Source organism: Ornithodoros turicata, chromosome 1, assembly GCF_037126465.1.
Source record: "Ornithodoros turicata isolate Travis chromosome 1, ASM3712646v1, whole genome shotgun sequence".
NCBI classification, from domain to species: Eukaryota; Metazoa; Arthropoda; class Arachnida; order Ixodida; family Argasidae; genus Ornithodoros; species Ornithodoros turicata.
The window spans coordinates 147,565,258-147,581,971 of NC_088201.1; the positions used below are offsets into that span (position 1 = coordinate 147,565,258).

A 16,714-nucleotide genomic window follows, 5' to 3' on the forward strand; every position below is an offset into this window, starting at 1 on the left:
GAATTCAGTCAGACTCTAAAGAAGGTATTCCAAGTATTCAGGGAGTACGGTGTCTGTCTGAAACGTGAGAAATGCGAGTTCGGCAAAGAACAGGTGACGTACATGGGTCACACAATCGACAGAAATGGACTGCATCTGTCAGAACTAAAAGTTGATGCAATTTCCAAGGCTATGCCACCGAGGAATGTGACGGAACTGCGTTCTTTCCTGGGACTCTTGACATATTACCGAAGTTTCCTGCCTAACATGTCAACGCTACTAGCACCCCTGTACGCATTGCTGGTACAAAATACCCGCTGGCGCTGGGGAAGAGAAGAAGCTAAGGCTTTCGAAAATGCCAAGAAAACACTCGTAGAAGCGGAGTTCCTCGTACACTTTGATCCGTCGAGGGACGTCATCCTCGAATGCGATGCATCACCGTACGGCTTGGGAGCAGTACTGTCACACAACATTGATGGCGTCGACAGGCCCATCGCTTTCAGATCAAGAACACTAAGTGACGCAGAGAAGAACTATTCTCACCTGGGAAAAGAAGCACTGGCTATCATTTTCGGCATCACAAAATTCAGGGACTACCTACTGGGAAGAAAATTCGTCCTGAAAACTGACCATCAGCCACTGGTGGGACTTCTGGGTGAAAACAAGCCTGTACCGACGGTAGCTGCAGCAAGGATACAGCGTTGGGCTCTGATACTGGCTGGCTACCAATATACACTGAAGTACAAGGCTGGGACAAACAATGGAAACGCTGACGCTCTTAGCCGGCTTCCGGTTCAGTGTAACGTACACCCCGAGGGAACAGGTGACACAGCAATCAATGCTCTTGACATGTTCGACTCGAGCCCGATATCTGGGAAGCAGCTTGTGGACATCACACTCAACGACCCTATTATGCAGAAGCTGAAAGCTAGGATCGTGAAGGGCTGGCCTGAAAAACTGGACGACCCGGATCTAGAACCATACTGGCCGAGACGTCATGAACTGTCTGTTGAAAAAGACGCGATACTGCGTGGACAGCGCATAGTGATACCAGAAGGAGCAAGAAACGCTCTGCTCGCAGAGCTTCACGGCACACACCAGGGAATTAATGCAACCAAAGCATTCATCAGAACCCTGATTTGGTGGCCAGGAATCGACCGAGACGTGGAACAACGAGTACGTTCGTGCCCGATATGCCAGCAGACGGCATCATCACCACCATCTCAAGAGCCACTGCCATGGCCATCGTCCGCCGAACCGTGGACTCGCATACACCTGGACTATGCGGGCCTCATTGAAGGGGAAATGATATTAGTCGTTGTGGATAGCCATTCTGGCTGGATAGAGGCTATCCCGGTAAAATCTGCAACTGCAGAAGTGACCGTTGTTCATCTCCGAGACATTTGAGCCCGCTTCGGACTACCAACGTGCATCGTAACTGACAACGGCACCACATTCACAGGTGCGGCCTTCCAAGAATTCGTAAAGAGAAATGGGATTCGCCACATGCGAACAGCTCCTTATCATCCGCAGTCAAACGGACTTGCAGAACGGGCTGTTAGAAGCGTAAAAGAAGCGCTTAAGAAGCTGACGGACGGACCACTGGAAATCCGGCTCCAACGCTGGCTACATAACCACAGAAGGACACCATCAGCTGCCCATGGGGGAAAGGCTCCTGCGGAAATGTTATTCAATTTTCTGCCACGTAGTCGCTTGGATATCATCAAGGCCGATGTGCTCAAAAACCAAAAGACAACACAGCAAGACGTGGACAGTCGTTTGAAACCTGGAGCACCTGTCTACGTGCGCAAACAATGCGATCGACCGGGATGGATGCCGGGTATCGTGCTTGAGGGCCTAGGAAGTCGCATGGCTAAAGTGCAAACGCCCCAGGGTGTTGTCACACGCCACCTTGACCAGATGCGAACCCGCTACGGCGCAGATACCGCGGCTTCCGAAAGTGATACAGCTCACGCATCGGACCCATCCAACGCGGCCCATGACGCCACAGATGACACATCGGAGTCGACAGAAACCGAAGGACATCGATATTCGCTCCGACCGCGACACAGGTCACACCACTGACCACTTTTCATGGGTGGGAAAGAGTGCTGCGTACGCCGCATAGCAACCGATCATGTGAGCGGTTATTCGAGACACACACCTGCCCGAAACACTCGAGGCCGGACGCTGTCAAGTGAACTTTGTTCTCCCGCACTCTAGTGTAAACGTAAGACGAACGCTAAGGCGCAGTCTCCTTCGAACTATCTGCCGGTACACACGTACCTTATGTATTCTCTAAAGTAATAAACTGGACCTCCATGTAACAGTATCAGATATACAGCTATGCGTGTGAAAGTTGTAATTTAAATAGAAAGAATAAAGGTGCTATTGAGAACGGTGGTTGGATTATGAGAAGCTCGTAGCCATGGGGTGTCCTGAGCGTCCTTAGCTCAAAAAATACCTTTTATTGCGCTACTTCACAATGATATATTCATGCCGAATAGCCTGACAAACTTGGCTTTGGCACTACGTACAGAACAGCTACTAAGTCAACGTCGGACGAAACTTGTCGAGCGAAATCACCGAGACGTGACTAGCGTCATACCTTTATATGGTACGACGTGAGCTGGTGTTTAATCATAACATTTAGATGATATTGTTTCACGAACAGAAATATAGTCTACCATCGTATCTGCAAAGCTACGCTGTCTGTCTCGGTCAGAGCGTATTCCGGTCCCGATTTACTGACTGCTAAGCAACTTATTCACAATACACGAAGTGAATGCGGTGTTGTAAGGCAACAAGCAATGACAAATGACTTACCTGTTGGTAGTCGTTGACCGGGTATCGGGTACGAGGCGTTCGGACTCTCGAATCGTTTCTACACCAACCAGCAGAGCAGAAATGCTGCGCAGGCATCTTCCCTGGCAGATGGGACTGTTCAAGGGCAGTCACATGATACAGCTTGCGTTTTTAAACAGGAAAAATCACAACCCATACTCCAACCCAACCGCTACACAACACGAGCCGTCTGAAACGGACGCCGGCGACTCAGTGGACGCCGGTTCCAACCGGCACAGCCGCCGCGCAGTCGCCTGTTTGAGCGCTCGCGAACAAATTTGAAAACGGCCAATCATCGCTCAGGAATTCATCCTCATGGGAACCAATCAGTAATCACTAGCCACCGGATGTCTCCATGACGTTCAATTTGTGACGTTTTCTGACGTCCAATGACGCGAAACGCATGAAGCGCCTTACTTTATCTCGCAAAGGAACTGGCGAGTTTCGGGCCCTTGGCGGTTCCGCAGAGTGGAGGTTTGATACGAGTTTGAGGGCGGCGCTAGTGTTGAGCGCGTTTGGTGCAACGCTCGGCAACCGGAACCGAGCTCAACTAGCTCTGTGAACTCGGTTCTGCGTTAAGCGTCGTTGGTGCAACCGCGGGTTAGCCACACAGGGCGATTGAGAGGGGGAGTATGAGAGGGGGGGATAATAGCTCCAGGGGGACGGGCGGGCGTTTTAAAGACGGGGACGGTGGTGGGGGTTAGGTAGTCAGGCTACTCAGGCAGGGCGACTCAAAAGCGGCCGCAGGTAGCTAAGAAGGCAACGACGCTGGACGCCGTGAGCGAGGCTCCGAAGCAGAGTAAGGACGATTAGGACAGAGGGATGCCTTGTCTGGCAAGGGGCAGGGTGAAATGATTGCGGCGGGTCCTGTCGTACAGGCGACATTGCAGCAGCAGATGCTCAGTGGTCTCGTCCTGCCCGCAGTGAGGGCACGCTGGCGATGGATGTGTACCCGCGCGGTGAAGGTAAAAGTTTAGAGGCAAGGCGTGGCATCGAAGGCGCGTCAGCAGGACTTCAACACGGCGCTAAGGGCAGCGGTCAGTCTTCCACGCGAAGGAAAGGTGACCGTAATGGGGGTCAGGCAAGCGGCGTCCAGACAGCTCCAGCAGCCTCCTATATCTGGCCCGAGTTACTGCGGGCAATGGAGGCAACAGGTCGCTGAATTGCCCACCGAGGGATGCCTTGGCCATGTTATCAGCCAACTCGTTGATAGAGAGGCCACGATGTCCTGGAATCCACGTCAAGACGGCGTCCGTGATATGACTCGGAGTAAGGGACATGAAGGTCTTCCATGCGTCGGCAGAGAGGTCCGACAGAGCTGCGATGACAGACAGAGAGTCTGACAGGAGCAGAACCTTGCAGAATTGAGGAGGGACCATGCGGAGAGCCAGTATCATGGCGAGGAGCTCGCTCTCAAATACTGGAGTGAAGTTCGGTAGGCGGATCGGGAAGTGCACATCCAGCTGCGGGAAGACAATTCCAGCACCCGCCAGCCCGGCGGACACGGATGCATCTGTGGCAACAATGAGGTGAGTGAAACCGGCTGACGTGGTCCGTGAGGAGGGCCTCGAGCCTGGCCGGAGTAGCTAGGACACGTCCAGGGAGGAAAGCTTCGGCGATCAGAAGAGACAGGTCCCTCAGCGTGCAGGTGGGTGGGGCCAGATCAGACGGCGATATCTTCAGGGGTGCCAAAAGAGAGTCGACGAATACAAGTTGCGGGGTGTTGGACCTGCGCCACCACCGAGAGACTAACCGAGTCACGTTCCTGAGGGACTCATTGTGTCTGCCAGTGGGCTCTGGCAGAGGGAAAGGAAGCAGTTCACTGACAGCAGGCGAAACCGGGTCTTGAGGGGAGGGATACGAGCTTCGGCATAAAGCGCCTGGTTGGGTGCATACTTAGAGAGACCCAAGCATAGGCGGAAGGCTTTCCTCTCGATAACGAGGAGCCTGTTCAGGCGATAGTCCGGGAGGTGGGAGAACAGAACCCACCCCAACCCCAGAATGGGCCGCACATAACACTTGTATAGGAAGAGTGAGGCGGTCCTCCGCATACCAATGCGGGGCTGGAGCAGCGAAGGAGGATGCCAGTTGCCTTTGTAGCTTTTTGGCTCACTACCTCAATGTGATGGTCCCAGTAGAGCTTCTCGTTGTACCAGACACCCAAATACTTCAGCAGGTTTGTCTGCGGGATAGGCTCTGTGCCAATTTTCAGGTCGATGGTTAGGACCCCCGCATGTTGGCTGTTGGGTTGGAATAAGATCACTGCGGATTTCTGGGCCTTCAAGGTAAGGTGAGCGGAGCGCATCCAGGCGGATAGAGCAGAGAGGTATGCTTGGAGCACCTCGTACAGCGCATGGAGAGAGGTGGAAGAGGCGAAGAAGGCAATATCATCCGCACAAGTCATTGTAAGAATGTCAGGCTTCAGAGGCAGGGAGCTCATCAAGATGTTAAACAACAAAGGAGACACGACAGATCCCTGAGGGAGACCCCTGAGCTGAGTGTGCGACGAAGATGTAAAACGGTCATCAGAGCAGAATCCCACCCCCAAGATGACATACGGTGGGATGTTGAGGGCAGCCATGCGCTGAAGGAGGATGCAGTGCTGCACGCTGTCGTAGGCCTTGCCAATATCTAGGGCAACCAGAGCGGACAGTTCCCCGTTCTCACGCGCAAGGCAAATCTGGCTTTCAAGGTTCGCGTGGGCCATCCAAATTGAACAGCGGGGGCGAAACCCAATCTGGCTGTCATTAAAAGCAGAAGTATTCTCCAAGAAAGAGGAAAGGCGGCGGTGCAGAATGCGCTCGATGGTCTTGCAGAGGACGGAGGTCAGGGCAGTTGGACGGATGTTGTCCATAACCAGGCCCCTCGAGAGAATTTTCGTAACGATGACCACCTTGGCCACCTTCTAGTTATTTGGGAGCCATGACTGCTCGAGCGATACGTTCACAATGTTGAGAAGCTCGCGAGGATGGGAAGCCCACAGGGACCGCAGCATCCTGCCTGTAATGCCGTCCGGACCAGGGGCAGAGTTCGGAAGAGCACGCACAACTGAGACGAGTTCCTCTGCGGTAACGCCGCAGAAGCCGGACGTCGGTTCGTTCTGCAGCGCTTGGACACGTGAAACAGAGCTGTGGAAGCGCAGCGCAAGACCTCTGGCTATGTCTTCTAGCCGGGTTCTGGCAATGTCATCATGCGCGACGGAGGAGTCGCACGGGGGTTCGCCCATTTCACAGGGCCTTCGGGCTCCCAGATGTACCACTGATTACCGCGGCTGGGACTTATTTGTGGACATGTCCACGTCCGCATTCTTATTTACGTATAACGCTTTTATATGCCGTTGTGATACCAACTGATGCCGTCTGTCTATTATGCTGCAGCGACTGAGAGTCAAGAACTGACTCGCGATATATGTAGCTAAGTATAGCAATAACCTTTCAGCACTTTTGTGATTATTGCACAATGTGTGCACTTTATAAATTCTGTACTGGGCAGCGCTACCAAGTGGTATCATTGCTGGATATACCGTCTTTATTACAGCCGCAAAAAGTAGTAACAAAAACTGTTCGGCTACATTGCGTAGACCTGTGGCATATGAATCTCCTGAGCCTGGACATTATTTGGTCAACAAGAAGAAGGTTGCACCACGCCATACCAGGCGAACACTTGTCGTTAGAATGCGTCCCTATTCATTTTTATGAATATGTGTTGAGCTAGTTTCCATCGCAGAAAGGCATGCTAGCAATGCAATTCAGCCGTTTTTTACTTTTTTGTTACTTTTTGCGGCTGTAATAAAGACGGCACCTTCAGTGATCAGCAACTTGCTAGCGCTTCCCAGTACAGAATTTAACAAAAATGCGTACTTTGTGCAGTATCCATAAAACTGTTCCAAAGTTATTGCTATATGCTCGTCAGTTATCCACTCTCAGTCGCTGCGGCATAATAGACGGACGCCATCTGTTGGCCTCGCAACGGCATATAAAAGGTTTGTACATAAACAGGAATGCCGACGTGGACATGCCCACAAATAAGTGCCAGCCGCGAGAATCAGTGCTATACCAGTTAGACCGATGGCGCTGTGAAATGGGAAACGCGCAATGGCGTGCCACTCGAAAGTGGAGTCGGAGTGCAACGCCGCAACGGCGAGACCTGGGCACAGAGAAAATATTCATTGCCTTCGCTCTACTAAAATGGTGCAACATAATTTTGCAGCTGCATTGAGGGTATACATTGGCCTTTCAGTAACTATTGGTAGAAGTATTGCAGCGGCTCGGGTATGCCATACCAACCACAGGCAATTTTCTGCTCTCACCTATTTTTACTGACATCCTTTTCGGCAACGAAACGTGGGAGAAAGGTGTTCTATATATCGAACGATATACCAAAGATTGCACATTAAAAGTGTACTTGATTTAGAGATATTCTACCTGCTATTGTGGTGGTAAGAGCCCTAAAAATGTGTTTTGTAGCCCCTGTCACCTGAAAATTCTACAGTTGTGATAGGATGAAGCGAATGTGTGATGCGCCTTATTACGTGCTATGCGCACTATCTACTTTCTCCAAGCTGAATAGGTTCGTTTCAAGATTGTATAATGTGTTTCTTTCCGTTGTTCTTCAGTATTAATTATTTATTTGTTATACAGTATTCTGTAATCATCGTGTAGATTTACTTTCACCAAAAAATTGTTTACTTGCTTACCGTGTCAATAAATTTGTACATGTGCATTCCTTCGTGTTCTGCATTGCCATTTTCTGCTTCCCGATAATATTAGCAGATGGCTCGGCAGGGAGCAGGGAAAAGAGGGGGCCGAATTATAGGGAGAGGGTATAGGAGGAGCACGCAGCGCACGTGCGCAGTTCGATCAAGTCAGCGCGCGCTTTTTGGCGCCAGATTCCGGCTCTGCCTGCACCAGTCCCTACGAATGATCACGTGGCCAAGGGGATCGGAGGTTTCGGTGGCGAAACTGCGGAAGCTACAGCTGCACTCCACTGGTGCCGCCTTACCCCCTTTCCATGTGTGGACTGGTTGATTGCATGAAGCTCGGGTACCTGCTTTCGTCTTCACTTAAGGTCGTTTCCAACATGTACAGGGTGTCCCAGAAAACGTGTCATTGAACTATAACAAAAAAAGCTACGCCACCTAGAACCATGCGGTCAACGGCATTTGTTCTTACTGGGTTTCTGCCACCTACTGATGTGCATGTCATGTAACCTAAGTTTAAGTACGTTTATTTTTGTGAAGTGAACTCGGAAATTTGCCATGTAAAGGTCACTTTTTTACCCCACCAACATGAAGAGCGGACCGAATTCACTCAAATTCATGATAATTGACAGCGATATTCACGAGCTATCCCATCGGGAAATATAGCCGAACATCATGCTTTTCGGAGCACCGGACCATAACGCGCGATGACTTTTTGAGCGCAATCGCTCTCAGCCAGACGAAAGGAGGTTCCAAAGCCAGCCCACAGAGTGATAGTAGAAAAAGTAGCATTTCCTAAAATTGGGAGACAGAAAGCATTATTCCAGCGAAAGTCGGACGCGATAAGCCATGCCTGTGTTACCTCTTCCTGCGATGCCGGGGTGGGCTGGGTTTTCAACCTCCTTTCGTCGGACTGACAAAGATTGCGCTGAAAAATTCATCGCGCGCTATTCTGTGGGAGCTCCGTAGAGCATGATGTTCGGCTATTTTTTCCGATGGGATAGCTCCTGAATATCCCTGTCAATTATCACTAATTTGAGTAAATTAGACACGCTCTTCATTGGTGGGGTAAAAAAGTTACCTTTACTTGGCAAATATCCGACTTAAGCTCGAAAAAATTTACATAATTAAACTTACGTTACACGACATTCGCATCAGGAGGTGGCAAAAATCCAGCAAGAAGAAATGCCGTTGACCGCATGACTCTAGGTGGTGGAGTTTTCCAATTATAATTCAATGACACGTTTTCTGGGACACCCTGTATTTTTTCACTGAAACGAAAAAGTCACAGGCGCACCGTTGCCGATTTAAAATTGAATTACCCAACAATCATCGCGATAAGGAATGCGATAGGAAACACAGACACGGACAGATTAGCGCTCAACTAGCAACTGATATGGGGGAACCTTGATATTCCCAGTCGCGAGACTCCCGATCTTGAAATTCACGCTCTTGAAAAAAGGCAAATCAATGAGAATGCTCGATCGCTTCGTAAGATGATATGGCGTGTTTAAGAACATAACATCACTATTTAACCACTGAAATGCATGGCATGGGGTCTTCGATGTCTGTCCCAGTCGTTTTAGCGAACGAAAGCCACATTTTAGCAGTCGTTAGACTTAGCAGGGCGCACATGACGGCGGGGCGCATGTTTGCTAGTTTATTATTAGGTTGGTCTGAGTTCAGTGCTCGCATTTTTGGGTCCAGGAGTGCAGGTTAGTCTCAGTTCACCGTTGGCAGTTTTCCGCGCGCGACTGTGCATTTTATAGTCAGGTTTACAGGCGTTTTGTTTTGCAAAGGGGTTTCCTATTCCTTTACTTCGAGGTACACCGAAAATTTCACAATCCACCTACTCCGGAACGTCGCTATAGACTGTAAACGGCACGAGCTGGATAGAACAACCCGTGCGAGCAATCGGCGTTTTCCAAGTGCGCAGTGACCAGTGGTGTACGCAGAATCCCATCCGGGGTGATATTGTGAAAAATTGGGGAGCGGGTCGCTATTAGAGTTATGTCATAAGGGCCAAAGGTGTCGTTACCGACATGTGTCTGAAGATGAAATAGCAAGCGCACGCCTGTGGGAGTGCAGAGCTAGAAAAGTCAGAAGGGGTGGGGTGGGGGTTGGGGGAGGGGAGGGGGTTACGAAATGCAAGCGTGGGTGTTGAGGTATATTGGTTCTGGATAAATAGCAAACAGTAAATCTCTTGACGTCTGTTTGGAAGATCCCTCAAGGCTCCTACACCTTGGCAAGACAAGCTGACATCAAGTTTTTCTAGAACTTCGGAAGCCGCAATTATTGATTTCAGAAACAGTAACGTGAATGTAGAGGATAAGAAATTGAGAAGATTACATCGGAAACGTATAACGGATAGACTAACCTTTCCCTGCTGCTGGTACGTGTGAGCAGATTTTATCTGGGCTTCATCGCCATGTTCAGCAACAGCTGCACGCTTCCTCGATTTGCCGGTGTCAAGAATTGTGGGGATAGCGTGTAGACGAGAGTATTACCTCGGGAACAGCACAGCCCTAGCATTTATCACGTGAGAGTAGTGGCGGCTGATGGACCTGGAAGGGGCATTGTAGCCACAGAGGGACGTCTGTGCAGAGCAATGATACGTGAAGAGGTATATAACCCAGACATCAAGACAGATGTGCAATTTAATAAAAAAAGGTTTTTTTTTATTTATTGAAAGTATTGAATTTGAATTGAAACTTCGAAACTTTATTTTACATTGTAGCAAGTACAATGTGGGAGGCCCAGTGCAAAAAGCTGCAAGAAGCAGCTTGACAAGACTCTGGGTTCCCACTCTGACCGTGACAGTTGTCAACGATAAACACACACAAGGCAATGTTCACTGTGTCACATATCAAATCATTCTATCAATACTAATGACCAACGCAAGTGGAACAGTATAGTAACATAATCAGACACACTTAGACAAGTAACATTTGACGAATCTGTTTGCTGGAAGTTTTTGCATAGATTTGGAATTTATTTAAAATTACACACAATTCAGGTGTCTTTGTGACGTGTGTTGGCACTGGAGGAGGGGGCTGTGAGCTTTAATAAGTTAAGAAAAGTACTATTATGAGTACGTTAACAGGTTCGCAGATAACGTATTTTTGGGAACGTAGGACTTATTTCCTCATTGGAGGCGATGTACGCATTATTGTACGAATATTTCACCACATTACGATTGCCGCTCCTGGCGATGAAACTGCCAAATCATCATCAAAATAAAGTTGTCTTGCGGAAAACGTGTCAGCTACACAAAAACGCGTTGTTGCTTCCGCTTATATTCCTCTTCCCCATATGGCTCAGCCAAAAGTAACCAGCAAAAAAGGAAAGCCATAACAAGGGGATCGTAACCGTAATATGAACAACTGCGCTCTAACAAATGAAAATATATATTAGAAACTATTTCATAGACCATCTTCTCATAGTCATAGCCATTGTCTCATAGTACCAGCTTCGATACGTGCGCGTGCCTTGCTTGTCTTTTCCTTTCAGACAATCCATGACGTCTTCTAGGACATTCGATATCTTGCGACGAAGTTGGTCCCGGATTCCATGTACGAATTTCTGTCAGGCAACTTCCGCTATGTGGGAGAAGGAACTCGACCGCGCCCTTCTGTATGGTTGGAAACCCTTCATTCAGAGGACCGACGAAGACTTGCACTGAACCACACAAAACGTGCTAGAAAAAAAAATCGCGCGTCACGACTTTGTTACAGAGCAGTCACCGTCCCCTTCTCTTCGTCATATCAAAACATAGCAGTTCTTCCGGCTTACGCTATTGAATGAACACATTTTGTGAGATTGCACCTGAACTGCTTTACGGTACCTTTAACATTTCAATTTCTGCTTTACTTCACTCTCTCTCAAGATGTAATAGAAATGGTGGTCGCATTGCAACGTCAGCTATATTGTCCTGCAAACACGATCTGATAGCACAGAACATCGATTCATCATTTGTCATGGTAAGGAGGTTTGATATTCTTTATTGTGTTTTTCGAGTTCTTGTGCGCTTAGAGTTACGAAATAAGCTAAGCTTCAGAGTATGGACACCGAGGCAAAAGGGGCGAGTTAAAGCAACCATGTTGTTTGCGTTTGTCCTTCAGCCCCACCTCTACTTCGGCAGTAGAAATAGATGAAGATGAAGTTCGGCAGTGGAACAAGACAACACTTCGAAAAGTGCTCCATGGATGGCGCTGGAGGTCAAACGGATACAACATGGCAGCCTTTTGCCGCAGTTTCGATACTCTGAAGCGTAGCTTATTGAGTGACTCCAGGTGCACTTGCCTCCTTATTCTCACTCCATCTCAGTGTGACCTTCATGGGGCCCTTTCCGCCGTGTTCACCGCCTCAGACGTGTAGACTCCGATAGTTAGAACAGTGCCCCTTCTTAGTTACGTACACAAGAAGAAATATCGCTTAGCACAGCTCTACAAGATATTCAAGCGACAAAAGCAACAAATAATGAAACGTCTCAAAACAATTGAATGGGTTACGAGCTTTCGTGCAGGGCGTGCAGTCCATCAGTATGTTCTACCGGTAATCCGTCTTCATAATTTCCACTGTACATAACGGGTAGCGGATTAGGTGGGGAAGAAGTGTAGGGCACTGAGAGTCACATCCTCACTACTTCACCATCTTTTTGCATCGTAGGTCTTTACTAATCAACAGCAAGAAGTGAACTGCCATCTATACAGGGTGTCCACGCTAAGTGTGAACAGATTTTTTAAAAATATATCAATCACTTTTTCCGAGCTGAAATAAATTGCAATATAGCATATGCTGAAGGGCACTGCCTAGGGGGGGGGGGCATTAACAGACTCCTAAGGCAATGTCTTAATAAACTTTGAATAATTAACTTTTTAATTATAAAAGCTACGAAGTTGCTCCAATGAGAACATCTGATCTCTTCGGTCACCAGATACCAAAACAGTTTTCAGAAGAAAAATCCGTTCGATAGATCGTCCGCAAAAAATTCGTGAAGGAACGTCATTTTTTTCTTTATTTTATTCATTGCGCATCTCTAGAGACGCGTCTTTCCTTCGCCCCCAATACGATAGGATGAAAGAGCACACTATCGCCTCTTGCGTCCTGGAAAAAGATTAAAAGAAAATAGAAAATGCAGCCCAAGATAAGTGCAGCCGCGATAGAGTCACCCGATAGATTTGTGTTTTTGTTTTGTTTCCGCAAGTTAAAGCTAATCTTCGACGCATGAGGCGGCACTGTGCTCTTTCACTCTCTCACACTGGGGGTAAAGGAAAGCCGCTTCTTTGAAGATGCGCAATAAACCAAATAAAGAAAAAAATGGCGTTCCTTCACGAATTTTTTTGCTGACGATATACCGAACGGATTTTTGTTCTGAAAACGGTCTTGGTATCTGGTGACCGAAGAGATCAGATGTTCTCATTGGAGCAACTTCGTAGCTTTTATAATTAAAAAGTTAATTATTGAAAGTTAATTAAGACATTGCCCTAGGAGTCTGTTAATGCCCCCCTAGGGAGTGCCCTTCAGCATATGCTATGTTGCAATTGATTTCAAAAAGTGATTATCGGAAAAAGTGATTGATATATTTTTAAAAAATCTGTTCACACTTAGCGTGGACACCCTGTATATCGAAACTCACAACACGTGCCTTAGCTGTCTGTTCTTTCTTATCTGGGTTGATGTAAACACACAGTCGAGAGTGGCGCTTGCATCACCAATTACGATCCAGGGATCCACGTACGATTTTATTTCGCTTGCGGAAATTGAGTAGATGAATGTGAGTCTTATTGCATTCAAAATCGAAACAGTTACAACCGCAAGTTGGAAAAGAAATGGGTTCAGGTTAGATATCACACGCGCACTGCGTTTTCCGCACAGTAGTACGCAGCACGCCGCGAGCTGGAGTGAATATCTGGAGCTACGGTTCCGGAATCTCAGGTGCACGATGGGTCAACTTCGTCATATTCGAATGGTTCCGACGACTGGGCTGCTGTAGTTTGGTTTAAGCCACGCTGCATCGCGTCACCAGCTCGCGTGGCTCAGTGTTAGCGTATTGGCCATGTCTCGTCTGACTGGGTTGTACCAGGGTTGGAATCCCGGTGCCGGCAGTGCTGTCCGGGGTTCTTCCTGGGTTTTCCTCAGTCGCTTTCTGATGTTTACCGGCATAGTCCCCTTAGAAGTCAGCCCGGGACGCGCATTCCCCAGGGCGTCGGTCGTGAGCTTTCCCACCCCCGACGGCAGACCGACAACGGCAAGCCCTTCCACCAGCACCACCACCACCGACATTGCGTCATATGATAGCAGCCAAGTTGATCACGTTCGCATCAGAATTAGTCGCTCAGTATTGCTTAGTACAGCCGGAGATGTTGGAGATGTCATGACGCTGAATTTCTGACCACAGAACGCAAAGCGTAGTTTCACACAAGCGAGCAGAGCAGACTGCCTCACAGCGGATAATGAAGCCCGTTTATTGGCTAGAAATTCGAAACGTCACGTCCCTTCAGAGCGTGGTTCTGGGCCCACCGATCGGACAGCAAAAAACGACGTACCCACGTGACATATGCGTGTTGGAGATTGGTGCGCGGGTTATTAATGTTTGAAAGCATTTATATGGGTCAGTGAGCTGGCACGAGCTGAACGAAATATATATTCGGGTATTATGGCGTCCGTTCTTTCATGGGGTACCATTATTTGTGAAATGTTTTGCGGCTTGTTTACGGCCCCTTTACCTCAGTAATGCACATTTTCAACAGGGAAAGAAGCCGAAGTACAATGGAGTCACGTAGCGTGCGTGATTGTATAACAAGCATTTACACACTCTACGTGAGTTGCATATCCAAACTTCTGCAGATTGGCACAATTCATATGACTCGCTTATACTAACGTATTTCTTATGACTACCACTACCATGTTGAACAGCAACACAAAAAAGTAGTCGGAAAGCGAGCACACGGTTTATGACTACACAGTTCACAGGAACCGTAAAGCGAGACGCATATACCACCAGCAAAACCTGTCTTTCTGAGTACTTACACAATGTATAAGGTATTCACTTCTGCGTAGTTACTTACGATATCAATTGATTGAAATGTGTAAGGAGCAGGAGAGCTCAGTCCAGCAACAGGACGTACTGAAACACCAGAAGCTGCGAACAATGAGGCCTCTCAGTACAATCTGAATAGAAGAGACGATTTGAAAAGGATGCGCGCGGCGCAAAGCAGCATGGGAACCTGGAGTGGCAATGCCCTGTCGTCTGCTTCGGGTATGGTTTATCCGGCTGACGCTACTGCTGCGCACACCGTGAACGTTGTTGTTTTTCGACCTCTGCCGCTGGTCGGCTCGTAATGCTTTCAGGCGCTCTAAGTTCCCATGAGCCTTTGTGTACCACGGTTGGAAGTTGTTACACGGAAGAACTAACTGCCTCTTAAGGCATGTGACTGACTTCTTTGTCCCCTTAATGGGTGACAGCAGTATCGCATTTATCAAGGTAGTTCGACCGAGGTGTCACTTGCTCGCTGCTTCAGGTATTCTACGATAAGATAAGGGTAACCACAATGCATTTGTTCCTCGCTGTTCAAGGCCTAAATCATTCCCGCGTTTGCCTCTTTTGCAGGTATGCATTTGTTTATTCTCAAAATGTTTGTTTGTTCACACACATTTTCCTTGTGACTGTGTAAAGAAAACACAGGTGATTTGCACTGGAGTCCGGATATGTTATGCAGTTTCTGAACCTTTCGTACAGGTGAGTGTGCCTTGGTGCAATTCTCGTAGACGCATGTTGTATTATTATTTGAAAGTGTCGTTTTAGGACCCTTTCGGGGAAGAAACAGCACCATTAAGCCCAGTGCAGTATCTCTATTGTTCCCAAGGTATTTCATACTTTTAGTCGCCCGAGAGAGGTTAGTGACTACTAGGTGGTCGCGCAAAATAGGGTAAATCGGGGGATAGCACCCACATTTTCAAAGTACATTAATTAAAAAAAACACGAGGAGTAGCGGTAAACATAGCGCGGTAAAAGTTTCAGGTGAGTTTCTGTAGCCCGTCTAGCAGTCCCCAGAGTATTTGGCTACTGAAATGCGAGCGTTTACCCCAAGCCTCGCACGAAACCGCCACTGTGATGAAGAAATGTGCATCGATCAACCGGAAAAAATTTCGCCGCACATAGTAAAATATCACCTTCGCGTCCTGCCGTTATTCACACACATTTCGGATTTCATTGTTCAGGATTCCTGGTCAGAGTGAGCTAGTTATAGCCAGTTATAGCCAGGGAACAGTTATAGCCACTCATATCCACTCGTCCTGTTCGTGCACGAAAATCGGTTACATACACGCGATATTCAAAGCCAGTATTTTCGAGCGCATGAATACGTCGAACCAGCCGCAGTTCATTCTCCAGTCGATATTCGTATGTCCTACAAGGTTGGCGTTCCAGTGCTTCGGGCAGACCAAGTAACAGTTGGCATCCGCTCACCCCGGCCACTAATTTACTCTTCCGACACAGGTCAGGGCAGCGTGCGCCTTCGTTTTAAGTGAATTGTGCAGGCGGAGCTCAACCTTCGTTCCTAATGCGTGGAGCGTCACTCTGGCCCGTTTTCAATCTCTTACCAACAATCTAACGGAATACTGAACTGTGAGTCAGAAGCACCGATAGGGACCACCACTCAGACTATAATCTGGCTGCTGCTGCAAGGTCTAGCTACAAATCTATCCTGAGCCTGTTGACGTGTGGGGCATACCTGTCTTTAAAATCAGGAAACAACTTTGAGAGACTCCCATTCGAAGGTGAACGAGACGACGGGCGAATTTCCCGAGCGTTTTCCGTGAAGCCTCCCCCGTATCAGGTCTATCCGTGTTTCTTCCAGCAGCACCATACGAACAATGAGGCTCGATATCGAATGATGTCATATTGATGTACAGGGCCTGTTACCTAATATACAACTACAGCAAACAGAACATCATCGGTAACTGGGCGGAGAGCAACGCTTGAACCACCTCGCTTGCCAAAATTCAGGCCATTAGGGCCACCGGCAGTCACCTAACATGCGTCCCAATGTCATCTTATGCATCGGTTCTCGTATCGCCAACATCAAGATCAACATTTTTTTTCTATTGACGTTTCACCACTTGCAACAGAGTGGCGACATCCCCAACCAAATCAAGGATAGTGACCAGTTTCCAGAGCATGGGCGATAC

General features: G+C 48.2%; 1 protein-coding gene and 1 long non-coding RNA gene across 2 annotated transcripts in view; both read left to right on the forward strand.

The window, feature by feature from the left end:
* Positions 1 to 1,284: 1,284 nt before the first annotated feature.
* Positions 1,285 to 2,064, forward strand: LOC135386899 (uncharacterized protein K02A2.6-like). The gene is made up of 2 exons (XM_064616402.1): positions 1,285 to 1,362; positions 1,399 to 2,064. Exons 1-2 carry the CDS (start codon positions 1,285 to 1,287, stop codon positions 2,062 to 2,064), a joined length of 744 nt encoding a protein of 247 aa, XP_064472472.1.
* Positions 2,065 to 11,422: 9,358 nt separating this feature from the next.
* LOC135370718 (uncharacterized) overlaps positions 11,423 to 16,714 on the forward strand; it is a 38,362-nt gene continuing 33,070 nt past the window's right edge. Inside the window, exons 1-2 of the long non-coding RNA XR_010415437.1 lie at positions 11,423 to 11,502; positions 15,201 to 15,263. This is a non-coding gene — a long non-coding RNA (uncharacterized LOC135370718). The remainder of the gene's footprint in view (positions 11,503 to 15,200; positions 15,264 to 16,714) is intronic.